Source organism: Heloderma suspectum, chromosome 7 (assembly GCF_057233095.1).
Source record: "Heloderma suspectum isolate Gila_16-S chromosome 7, 16-S_ref, whole genome shotgun sequence".
In the NCBI taxonomy this organism is placed as follows: Eukaryota; Metazoa; Chordata; class Lepidosauria; order Squamata; family Helodermatidae; genus Heloderma; species Heloderma suspectum.
This window is the reverse complement of record NC_139464.1, coordinates 25,758,463-25,771,645: the sequence shown is the minus strand read 5'-3', so window position 1 is coordinate 25,771,645 and position 13,183 is coordinate 25,758,463. Positions and strand designations below refer to the sequence as shown.

The 13,183-nt window shown below is 39.4% G+C and overlaps 1 protein-coding gene across 12 annotated transcripts in view; it reads right to left on the bottom strand.

Moving 5' to 3' along the window:
* The window catches only part of KDM5A (lysine demethylase 5A), a 54,503-nt gene that overhangs the window by 40,360 nt on the left and 960 nt on the right, over positions 1-13,183 (bottom strand). For 8 of the 12 annotated variants that reach the window (XM_084809338.1, XM_084809340.1, XM_084809342.1 and 5 more), the window contains exons 2-7: positions 10,067-10,144; positions 9,029-9,151; positions 7,259-7,429; positions 6,675-6,809; positions 1,328-1,433; positions 187-275 (exon numbers count right to left, since the gene is read on the bottom strand). In XM_084809338.1, the coding sequence (XP_084665464.1) occupies positions 187-275; positions 1,328-1,433; positions 6,675-6,809; positions 7,259-7,429; positions 9,029-9,151; positions 10,067-10,144 (702 nt within the window). The remainder of the gene's footprint in view (positions 1-186; positions 276-1,327; positions 1,434-6,674; positions 6,810-7,258; positions 7,430-9,028; positions 9,152-10,066; positions 10,145-13,183) is intronic. The other 4 variants (XM_084809346.1, XM_084809347.1, XM_084809349.1 and 1 more) reach the window with 1 other exon arrangement.

The window sequence follows — 13,183 nt, the reverse complement described above, 5'->3', positions numbered from 1 at the left end:
TAGACTTCAGCAACTACAGGCTGAACTAGAAGTTGCTCTAACCTAGCCATAGCACTGGTGTTATAAATCAGTTTTCTTAGCTTTCAGCAATTTTAGTAAAATGCAGGTGTTACACTTTATCCACATTTCCCCATCCCAGATAAGAAACATGGTAACAAAAGCTAACATGCTCTAGAGCAAACTTACAAAATTGACAGAAAGTGCCCCTTTCCGCTGTCTCATCTGCATGCCAAAAGCTTCTGATCTGGTACCTTTGCGTCTTCGAGGTATTTCATCTGGAAAGAGAGAGATGTACTAGTTATGTTTTTGCAAACATTGCACAGGGTCAATCTAGCATTCTGAATGTAGCAACAACCAAAGCAAGCCAAAATAAGTATACTGCATGTACTAAGCAACAGTTACAGGAACCATCATTTACATTGCTAAAATGGCACAGTCACAGAATGTTTCTTCTATGGTATCTGGTACCTTTGGAGCATCCTAGGAGCCCAAACCTTTGTATTTTTAAAATGAGCGAAATTTCTAATCATACCAACTGTACATGAGAACTTTAAAGCCTGTGAGTACTCTATATTAAAGGAATGGAAACAAGAAAGTGTTTGATGGGACTTCAAGGGCTCAGTCCCCTCCTTCAAGGCCACCGGTTCTTTGCCTCAAAGTTCTTACACATTCTACCATACATCCCACCCCTGTTTTCCACCCCAAAGTTCCCACTTATATCCCATTTAAAATTTCAGGATGGTGGGACCACAAATTCTACCAGACAAAAGCACATACATTCTTAACAGTACATTTTTGAGAGGGAATGGAAAACCCAGGCCAGACATACAATACTGGGAGATCTTTTTGACCTCCATGGTCACTAGGCTCTCAAGCAGTATATCATTTCTTTATTTAAGAGATTTTTAACCTGCCTTTGAGAGCACACTGTGGAGTATCCACATTAGCAGGCTAGCACCCCCCAATCCTTTCCAACATAAAGGTAACTAGGATTTAAAGTAACACATGATTTTTCAACTGTATTGAATTAGAATATTAGCCGGACAAATTCTTAGTTTCTTAGAAGCCTCATAGTAGTTGCTTTTGCACTGGCTTCCAGAGGTGACAGCTGATCACATCTGCATAACTCTGCAGTATGGTACTTACCAAAGACTCTCAGTGACTGACTCTCAAACCTTGCTTTACCAAGGTTTGAAATGCCCAAGTCACCACCTTGCACTGGCTACTAAACAGTCATGTGAACAATCAGCTGTAAAGCTCTGCACTGCAGAAATTAACAGGCCCTCAACTCCATATGAACTGTAAGGGCTCAGAAGCTGCTGTTTACCTTCTTTTTCCTTTGCTCCCAATGCCAATCCCATCATCTTTGGTCCAGCTCCAAAGATCTGGAGCTTCTTCAGTTCAGTGTTCCTACTCATCTCTCCTGCCTCTGCCTGAAGACAAGATCACATGAACTCACTATTAATATTTATGCTGAAGCTAACTGCTCCCCATGCTAGAGGACCAGAGGAGTTATGTGCAGGACTGAATCCATTCTCCACATTTGCCTTTTCAAGGTCACTGCCAAGAACAGATAGTTCAGCAGACAACATGGCTTTCATCACTACCATCATTATCTTTAACAAATTTCAGATAAGTGATACAACTTATATTTCCTGGAATGGCCCCCAGATGGAAAATGTCAACAGCAAGGGGGGAAAATTAAAATAAAAACTTATTTCCTATCCCACTTCCACAAACTGGTGTTATCAGCTAATGCATTTTTAAATGAAGTCACAGAGCGAAGACTAAAAACAAAGATTGTCAAAGTTGTCCCTTAATAACCGAGTCAAAGAACAAGAATGCACATTCATGTTATATTTATTGCTATAATTTATATTGTATTAATTATATGCCTGTGTTAATGAGGTTCAGTTTTGTAGGCCTGGATGTTCTCATATGCATCTCATTTTGATACAAACAATATTTCTCGATAACAAATAGGCTTCTTTCCTCATAGAGCGCATCAATTGTTCAGTTAAGTTTGTAGTTAAGATGCTCCAATCTGCAACTACTCACAAATCCAGGAATGGTTTTACCTTTCAACGGGCTAAGCAATTTATTCATTTCCAAAATAGATGCTTATCCCTAAATAGGATCTCATAATCTTGAAAAAATATTTAAATTCAAAAGAACCTGCCTCCTAGTGGATGAAGAGATCACCTAGTGTCTGGAGGCAACAAGTAGTGAGATTCAGAAAAATGAGATTAAGAGTTTTTCATTCTAAATCATATATATTGCTTTTTCCCAAATGAGCAATTCCTAAGGCAAAAGAGAGGCTCAAAACGGACATAATTCTCTTCAGCAATATTAACTAGTTGTCGTGTTCACACAATACATTAAAGTCAGGACTCTAGAGAATCCTGGCTTATTGTTCATGTGCAACAGGATGGTGCACACTGCCTGACTGCTCCCACCAGCTCCTCCCACCAGGAGGCGCAGCTAAATAACTTTCGAGCAAGAAAAGGTTTCAGATGTTACATCTGAACCGAGACTCCTGGTTTGTTGCACCCCCAAGAAGCCAGAACCATAAACCAGTGTTCTTGGTTTATAATTCCTGACTTGTTTGTGACGAGCCAGGAGCTGGGTTCCTAAGCTTTTCCCTGCTTGAGAGTTCCTGGTTTGTTTAGCTGCTCCCACCAGCGGGAAGAGCCAAGCGGAGTCATCAGGCAGTGTGCCTGAGCAACGAAAAGTAGCCACAGTCTACTAATTTTAAATTATCCTTTAAAGTGGGGGGAGGTGTCTTTTAACTGTTAAGAGATGGGGAGCATGTACTCCCTAAAGCAAATCCCTCCCTTCTTGCTTAACCAGTTAAGTGATGCCAATACTGACATTAACTGCAATTAAGACTATATTCCATATTAAACAAGGTTTCTTAACCAAGGTTTAAATTCTGCTTAACTAGAGCTTTCGAAGTTGCCAAGAACCCTGGTTAAGCAGGGAATGTTTGTGGTGAAGGCCACCACCTCGTTATTCCTGAACTACAATTAAAGAGAGAACGCAAGAGAGTACCCATAAGGCTGCAATCACATTTAGGATACCTTCCGTTATGCTGTGCTGACTCTAAAACAGTGTTTTGGCAGGGGGTGGGGGTGGACAAATTACTTCACCCAGGGTAAGCATATTTTTTATTCTGGCAAGTGCATTTGTAGCACCTGCCCAAGCACAAAGCAGAGAGACCAGAGAAGAAGGTGTTTGCCTGTGACTTCATGCTGTTGCTTCTGATATCCTCTGACGCACGAGTATTCTTGCTGCTTCCAAATGCCTCCAAAGCTCAGAACTGAGCCCCTGCCCCTTCCCAGAGTCAAAGAAGAATCATAATCAGTTGCCAACCACAAATCAGATTGTCTCCCAAGGCCAGTCAGATTTGTAGGCTTGGCCTGTTTTAAGGATAACAACCATGTAAAGTTTGACTGAAATCTTAGAGCATCATCCAGTTGAAGTTAAACATTCTTAAGGTCTCATTGATTTCAACAGAAGAGTTAGGCATGTGGGCGCCACTGGATTTAGAAGTGCTTAAGTTTGGCTGGATTTATTTACTAGCTGTCTGAGCTAATTTTATAGTTCTTGTAAAAAGTCAAGTGTTTCTGAAAACTTAGTTGTTTAGTTTAATATGTATGTCCATTTTTTGTATTAAAGAGAATTAAAAGCATCTTACGATAAAACTCAAAATACAATAACATCAAAATAAAATCACATGATCAGTTCAAACTATAAGAAGCTTGGAAGCTTTTTTTATCCCAGGTCAGACTATTTATCCACCTAGCCCAGTATTCCCTACTCTGACCGGGAGCAGCTCTCCACAGTTTCAGGCAGATGTCTTTCCTATCACCTGCTACCCAATTCATTTCAACTGGAGATGCCAGGGATTGAACTTTGGGGATGTCTGCACACAAAAGTAGGTAATTACCACGGAATCAGTACCTCTCGGAAGCTTTTATCAATACAAACAGGGTTTACTGCATTAAAAATACCCCAGCTGAGACTTGCTTTGACAGCAACTGAATGCTTAGGAACAGCTGAACAAGAAACTGTGCAAAAAGGCTGCTGGGAAACTCTGAGGTTTGAATTACTTTCATCCTGACTATTTTGTACATGTTTCTAAATAGGGGTTTGTTGTTTGAACTGACTGTACACTATGTTGTACATTTTGTATGAAAAGTAGCATCAAAATTCTACAAGTAAATAAATACATATTAAACTACTCTGAGTAGCTCACAGAATTTCCAAAATTGGGGAACAATGGTTATACAAATCTAAGGCACCAAAATAGGCCTACTTCACCCTTAACTATTAAAATATGGGCGAGATCTCTTTTGTACACTAGTTATATGACACACATCTCAGGAGATACATGTCTTGCTATAGACTGCATTATATCCAGAGCAGGAAAGTTGAAAAAGAAGATCAAGAATACTTTTAATCATGAGTCTGGAGGGAGGCATTAAGTAGAGTCTGGGGAAAACCCTTCTACTACACAAAAGTGTGCCAGTGGGAATCATCTACCTAATTTACATATCCAATTCCAAAAACAGCAGCAAAACAAGACAAACCATGAGAATTGATTTAGGAGATGAACAGACCCAATAACGAATGTGTTTTAAAACTTCCTAAGTTAACAAGCAGAAAAGATACAAAGCATCTAAAATTAAGTTATCTTATGGTAATTGGTTAATAAGAGTCTGACAACAGAAATAGCACTATTCAAGCATCCTAAGTACTTTATTCCAACATGTGATCTGTTACATATAAGTCACTATCATTAACTTCATATTCAGGTTCTTTTATGCTCATACCGTTCAACAATTTCAAACTACAATCCAATTCTCCCCAGCAGTAATGCTATCATAACATTTAACTTCTCATTTTAAGTGTGGTTTATAAATTAAAATAAAATAAACAGTCCCTCAGTATAAAGATTCCAATTGTAAATGTTGAAACTCCTTTCCATTTTTATGTTCTTTTTTTCAAAATTTCACACTAGATGTTTCTGAAGTCTTCCAAATAGTAACAAAGATTGTTTCATTTCAGCTTCAAGATATATATCTATCAAAGCAGAAAACCTGATTATAATAGCACCAAAGACTAGTCAGGAAGATAACAAATGTTACTTGGAATATGCATGCCTTCCTGTAAATTTTAATATTACTGGAACGTTTCCATCTTCCATTAACTTAAACTCTTAGGTCATGATCCATGGATGATTTCTGCTACACTGGCACAACCCTCCCCATTTCCATCCTGTATCAGTGCATGCAGCCAAGCACCAGCAAAAACCAAGTATTCCTAGGGTTGGGAAACTGCATGGCCAAGTTGCCATGTAACCACTGCTGGAACTTCTGAAAGAAGGTCCCTCACCAAATTACTCCAAGTTTAGTCAAGAATTCAGTTCTTCAATAATATATCTATCACCCATATTATAAGCTTTATAATTAAAGATCAATGTCATTTCAAAAGTACTAGAAAACGGCAGGATAAGCCAAAATCTAAAACCCAATGACTCATCAGCAAGGAGCCACTAGAACATATTGTTCATAAATTGCCTAGGAGCCCCAGCTTCTAAATAAAGTTTATCGATAATTTATTTATAAATATAAATAAAATGTATAAATAAAGTTGTCATTTTTCCACCCTTCCTGTTCATTTTTGTTTTGCCTGATCTTTTGCATTAGTTTCAATTGTATTTGCTATCAGATGTTTTGGGGCTTTAAACAGAACATACTGCATAGTCTTCATTTAATATAAAGTTGTAACGCTTACAAAAAAGAAAAAAAGGCTGTCAGAGCTAGCTATTTTTTCTCTTCAGTTTTGGTCAGTTTGTAAGGAAGGGATTGGACCTTAATGGAGTTAAAATACTTATTTTGTATCAGATCTCCTGAGAAAAACACTCTTAACCCACACAAAAGAAAATGGTTATTTTAACAGAAAGGCTGGGGAATTTGTACACAAGAACCAGACACTGCTTAAAAAGCCCTTCCTGCTACAAGCTCTTTCTCCCTTCATGGCTAGAATTGACCATCCTTGGGACCTGATGCCACCCACAAAAATGTTGCCTACATATTAAGTCTGAGCTGAATCCAAGTTCTTCCATGCCTACTCTTACCTATTTCTGCTGGTATGGCATGTATCAGTAAATCTACTCGTACTTGCCATTTATGTAGCACTTGTATGAGAATATTCAAAGCACCAATTACATTAATCCTTACAGTAACCCTATACAGTAGATCAGTTTATCGTCTTGTAATGCAGCAGCTGGGGCACTAAAGTTAAGAGATAGTGGCTTGCCCAAGGCCACCAAGCCATGTCATGGCAAAGGTCAAAACCAGGGGACTTCCCAGCTCACACGCTTAGCCACCATGCTACACCAGCTCAAACTGATATAAGAAGCTAACACACTAAAAAAGCCTGTTTGCTATATTAGCTTATTTGTCTGGTAACAGAAACATTAGTCAGGCCAGCACAACTGGTGCATTTTTACCTAGCATGCCCACTTCCAATCTTTTAAAGGACAGAATTCTCATGGTATGTTGGAGTGAGCCCCCAAGGCCAGACAAAGGCTGTTGCATTTCCAATGCTTCTGCACTGGTGCAAAAACTAAAAGCACTCTGTCTACAGTGGCCAAGTGATCTGGGTACCTGGGACTTGACACGTCTGGTTCTCTTCAGCACAACGTTCATTCTTGTACCCTGCTTTGGGGGAGACTGGGCATCAATGCTGAGGTCCGCAACCTCCACTTTTTCCTTAAGGTCCAAGTTTGGCTTTTGGATGCCCTAAAGAATCAGAGCACAGAAGGACACCAGGTTGGTTGGATCCAGGATGTCAGACTCTGGTTTTCAAAATGAGCATCACTACTGGGGGAAAACGGGCTACCAACAATGACACATTACATTACAAATGTCATCTGGAACAGAGTCATCCATGAAACCTGAATAAAACTAATTCTCAACTGCTGCTGCCTAGGCAAAAAAAATTAAGAATCCTTCCCCTGTTTGGTTCTGTTCCAACAAAGTCCCCATCCTATCAAGGCTGACCACAAACATCTAAACAGGTGGTAACAAGATATAATCACAACTCCATACAACATAGCCCAAGTTATCAGGATATAAGCAAGTTGTTTCCATGAGGCAAACGGACAAGAGCACAAAGTCTCAAATTAGTATATAGTAAAAACCAACTTGCATTAAGTCCTATTAATCTCTTGCAAACAAAGCCCTCTCACCATAAGGCTGACACCGGACTGGAAAAGCTCATACGGATATAAGATCCGTTCGTAGTGTGATTTCAGCAGCGAGCCTGTGGCCTTTCCTGGCAAGTAACCAAGTCGGCTAGCCACTTTAGACCATTTCTTCTCTTTAGTGACCACTTCAAAGCCTCCTTTGCTGGCAACAATCTGAAATAAAAGTGAAACAAAGTTGCCTTTTAGAAGGCTGCATACAAGTGGTTCTGAAAACACAGCCCAAATAAAATCCCATATCCTCTACTTTAAGGCATACAGATATTTCTTCTGCAGAACCAATGAATTCATTTCTCCCTCCTCCAAGACCTTCAATGCAAATAAAGAAACTCTGGATGCCCATCACTAAACAAGTAGGAGATCCCAGAGGTGCTGGAACTAACAAGCTTTCAACCAAAAACATACACAAACTGGGCATGCAAAATCTGACTAGCAGTATTCTTAAAGGTATTAATTTAACTGGCTGTGCAACCAAATCAAGCGTCAGAACAGCTGGAAATCAAGACTTGAGGAGAGGCTAGGCAGACTCTCTCAGAAAAGAGTCTTAAAGCAGCAATTTACTCCATGAGGTATAGTCTGCTGCTTCCAAGGTGAAGGCTGCTGTCATAGTAATATTTCATTCTTTGTTCTTATCACTGGCCTAATAAAGCCTACATTTATTTGCCTTGAAGAAGAGATCATGAAAGAAGGTCATAGCCCCAAAGATACCTCCTCTGAAACAGTAACCGCTTCCCCACTTTACATTTGGACAAAAAAAATTTAACTGAATCAACATTTAAACGTTTCCCTTTTTAGGTTTGCCTAGCTATATATTTCTTCATGTTGCTTAATTCAAACCCAACATGCTATGGAGTTTTGCAAATACTACTGTTACTCAGAAGGACCCATAGCTGTGTACACCATCACGCTGTGTTCTTCCTTCATGACATTCAGAGAATCTGACAAGGCACTTTTGAGAAGGCATTCAGCTAACAAATGAAGTGCCAACAAAGGACAGGAGCACTACTGCATCGCTGGGATTTTTACTATTCTTTGTTTTTTATTAAACTAATTTAAAACCCAAACCCTTAAAATAAGTTTTAAGATACATTGAGCTTTGGAAGGAGTGCTCTAACTATTGGGTGGAATAGAATTATGACTACAAGGAGGGCCTTGCATTTCTTACAAGCATAGTTAAAATCAGTGAAATTATATTTAGCATAGATCATTGTGTTAATATTTTTTTTAAACCTCACAAGTTTTTTAAAACCACTACTCTTCTGCCTTTACACTACATGATTGTCATGAGTTAGTCTGTGCAAGATAAACCTGAAGTAAATGAGGAACATAGAACTTAGGAAGCTGCCTTTCGTCCGTCTTGCTCTGTACAATGACAGGCAGCAGCTGTCCAGAGTTTCAGACAAGTCTTACCCAGCTCTACATGGACATACCTTGGATTGAACCCGGGGCCTCTAGCATGCAAAACAGGTGCCCTACCATTGAGCTATAGCCCTTTCCCAAGAATAACAGTATTTAATCTTTTGTAACAAAACCAGAATCTCATGACACTTTTAAGACTAAAATAGTTAGCGTCTTGCTGATATTGCTTGCAAAATCTTAAGCAACAAGGAGTACTGTCGCACAAGTGCACATTGCTCTGACCATACGGAAACAAACTAGAATAATTTACACAGGGCTACGTTCTCTGTTCAAGCTTGGAAAGTTGGTCTGATTAACTATAATCACCCTGCTAAACCACTGGAGATCTCCACTCACCTTGCTCAATGAATAAAGATCCAATATTTTTCTTTCTACCACTGGGATTTTCAATGTAGACCCTTGAAGTTCCCAAAATTTTGCCAGTTGGTCTAAGAAGTCCAGCTTCACTCTAGTCATTGCCTATTAACAAACCAAGGCAGCAGATGGACATCAGACAAGCTAAGTATGAGAGAAGTAGATTGCCCAAGGAAAAGCACAGCAACATGCTCAGTCAGCTCATCTGATCTGAAAGTCTCCAGAGCTTAATGAGCAGAAAATGTCATATCAAAAATCAAGACCATTTCAGTTAATGTCAGATATGAACCTCTCGAGTACTTGAGGCAGATCTGCACACAAACTTTCTACATCATCCTGATGGGGATTTCTCCTTTACCATTGACAGATTATATTTGTAAAGCAGCAGAAATCAGGGGAAAACATTAAGAATTAAGGCAAGAGAGGGATGAATCCAAGCACACTAAGCACTACTTTTTAGACGCTCCATACTTCCTCTCTTCAGAGGTTTAAGACTCTCCTGCAAGATGTGCATTGACTTACTGAAAGCTAGACAGGGTCTGTGGTTATGTTTGGACTTATCATGGTTTAGTATTACAAGAACAAGCTGCAGGGTTCTAAATTTCACAGGGAACCAACGTAAGGATAGCAGTCCCCACGCTGCAGAAAGTCAGCCCTAAAACGTGGAGATCTGTGGGACTAGGCCATCAGGAAAAATCGGAAGCGGTGGGGTGGAGAAGCGTACCCCTGCTCTCCCACCTCATGTGGCAGGGAACACCCAGGCAGGGATATTGTCTCTAGGAAGAGTGTTTCAGACAGGGTTATTAGATAGTTCCAGTAGAGCCTAAGTGTACTAAAACAAAAGGCTATTCATAAACACTTGGAAGAGTTATTTTACTCAAATCATGCCAATGCAAATGATGAAAAAGTGAGATGTTCTCACTCTAAGCCAATGATTGAGAAACCTCATCAAAATCTAACAACTAAGGCCTAATGCTTTGTGCATAGATACAGATTTATGCCAGTGGTTGGAAATCTCACCTCCAGTTCATTCAAGCGCTGAACTCGTGGGGTAAAACGAAAACTTTGTACATCACATGCAAAAGGAGGTTGCCAGTCCTAAGGAGAAAAAGGAAATGTTTCAAGATTCTGGCCTTCAATAAAACTCACATACTACAAAGCTAATGATCTTTCTGCATTTTAGAAACAGAAGTGTCTTTTATTCTTGAATTATGTACAAACAGTCAATAAACAGCATTGTATTTCAGGTTGAAATTATTTTAGGTTGAACTACAAAGTGAAAGGGCTTTCAGGGAAAAAATCAGGTTAATTCAGTTTAGACCAATAGTAACAAGTCAGAATGCCAGCTTATTTGAGATTCTATTTGGCTTAAAAACCAGAGACCCTAATTCTGCTAATGCCTGCACTCATGTGGGTTACTCATGTATATGAGCAGGAGCATAATTTGAGATCTAAGAAAACTTATATTTCAGTTTACTCCTGTGTGAGAGATGTAGGCATGCAAGGAACACACAGCTGCCAGGGACACTTTGCAGAGGAAACCCAAGCATTCACTGTGTTGTGAACTCTATTTAGATACTGACTTCAACAAATGCAGCTCAGTTTTTCCAGTACATTAGTATGGCCTTGAAAATATATCTACACAAGTTACAATCCCATAAAATATTTTACTTGCCTGCCTGCCCACATCCTTTTGCCATTGGTGGTACATTATGGCCTAAAGGGGAAAAAAACCACTTGCCACAGGCAACCAGACAAGTGACTATAAATTTTCAATATTATTTAAAAAACATTTAAGTAGAAAACAGCATTTCTCCAGGTGACTGTTACACTTCAGTGCTAAAAAGTAGGGACATATCTATAAACAAAGAGATAAAGGGTAGGATCCAGATTTACACAGAATCAGCTGTGCTGGTGGAACTTTCCCGCCCCCTCATTCCCACAGCACCACTTCCAGCCATCTGGAAATGCTATACAAAGAGTCAAGAAACCCTGTTGAATGGAGTAAACTGTGGTATGGAGAGGAGGGAGATCCCCAAAAATCAGACAGCAGGACCTCAGATAAGCAGAGCCCTTCCTCTCGTGGAAGGGGAAATTTTGGATACAACCCATTATCACTTGTAATACAGTATGTCACAAAAGCGTTCAGAGTGATATACTATTTCAAGCTTGTAATAGTACAAATCAATCAAGTTATTCATCACTGAGTACAGGTTTTTAATTATTATCTGCCAATGTAACCTGCCCATTATGCAGGTGCTAAAGTGGTTAATATGGAACAAGACATTTATACTAAAAAGAATTATGAATTATCTTAGGCCCCAGCAGATACTCCAGACAATCCAATGTATCTGATGTAGTCCTAAAATAGGCAACTGCTTCAAGAGCAACATGCCACAAAGCCAAATAGGTGCATTCTAGAAGAACATAGAGCTAGTAAAAAAACACAACAGCTACAAAATTTAATGGCAGCTTTTTCAAGTATTTCAATACATGACTAGACTTCTACTTCCCCATTTTTTAGTGTTTATGCATTGTTGCTACACTGTTTTGAAAGTAATCCTACAACTCCCTGCATTCTCAACTACGGCTAGATGCGGAATGCTGGGAATTGCAGGACTTATTTCTGCCTAAATATGCATATGGTTGCGCCCTTATACTATTTTGTACTTGAGAAGTATATTTTAAATTGCAACTGATCTGCTTTTCAAATTCAAGCAAAATGTTCATCTGCAAAATTGTAATTTTCCTAGAAGTATCGCCTCATCACATTCAAACAATGTGCTCTTTTTAACAGGGCAATATAATAATCAACTCTACTCATACTTTAGTATTAACCTGAATAAAGAGATGGGTTTTCAAATACGCTATGGTAGCAAAACCACAGCTTTTATTACTGATCCTGACCCCAGCAGTATGTACCAAAAGGGCTGCACTACTTCAGAATTCATTTCTTCCAATAACAAGTGCCATACATGTATTTGAACATCCATTATAAGCATACTGATAAACGATTTTAGCCTCTAAAACCATTTACTGCTCCAATTTAGAAACCCCCCCACTAGTCTGGAATCAGGGAAAGAAAAACAATCTAACAGATCTTAAGTGACAAGTAGGGTTGCCAATTCTTCTTTGGGCAGGACTCTTCTGAATTCCTGGCAAACACACAGCTACTAGAGTCACAGGAGTTTGCCAGGTATTGCTTCTCCTATTCTCCAGGTTCATAGGGTAGGGGATTGAAAGGAGAGAAGAGAACAGAACCTAAACAAACCACATCATTTCTGGGATTAAAGGGGACAGGATAAGTAGAACTACTGCTGCTTTTCATACAACAACACAAAACCTAGCTGAAGTTGTATACACAGAAAAGGCAGCAACAAAGATGGAAGACAGGATCTAGATTGACCTTGGATAGTGAAGGGGAGTGAGCAACAGTCAAATCAGGATGCAGCAACTAGATTTCATGCATTAGATACTGAAAAGGGATTGTTTAAGAGGAGTGCTATGAATTTAAACTCTTTAAAAGGCCCTTTAAAAAATCACCACACATACTGAGGTGATATTTTTAACTTACAGAAGCTGTATAATACAGACTAGAAAGGAAAAAGGTGCAAGAGAGAGCATCTCTTTAACACTGACAGCTAAGTACAGAGCCTATACTATATCAAACCTATATGCCATACACTGCTTTTGCCTGTGCCTTTATCTAAAGATAACATAGCAATAAGACCATATTTTAGTGGACCAACTTACAATGACACAGGAGCCATAAACAAGTTTTTGATGGAGACTTTTATGCAACTGAGAAGACTGAGGGGCATCCTATCTTGAACCAATGAAAACTGGACCAATGTAACTGCTCATGGTCTAAGCAGAAGGTCAGCACTCAAATTCTCCCCCACCATGGAGTAACTAAGGGCGCAATCCTATGCATGTTTAGACAGAGAAAAAGCCTACAACTCCAAGCATTCCCCAGCTACCCATGCTGGGGAGTGCTAGGAGTTGTAGGCCTTTCTCTGTCTAAACATGCATAAGATTGTGCCCTAAGTAATGTTACTGTACTGAACGTAGCTACTTTATTTTATATACATCACTGATATGTGAAACTTCCATGTTACTCGGGGGCTCCACCCTGCT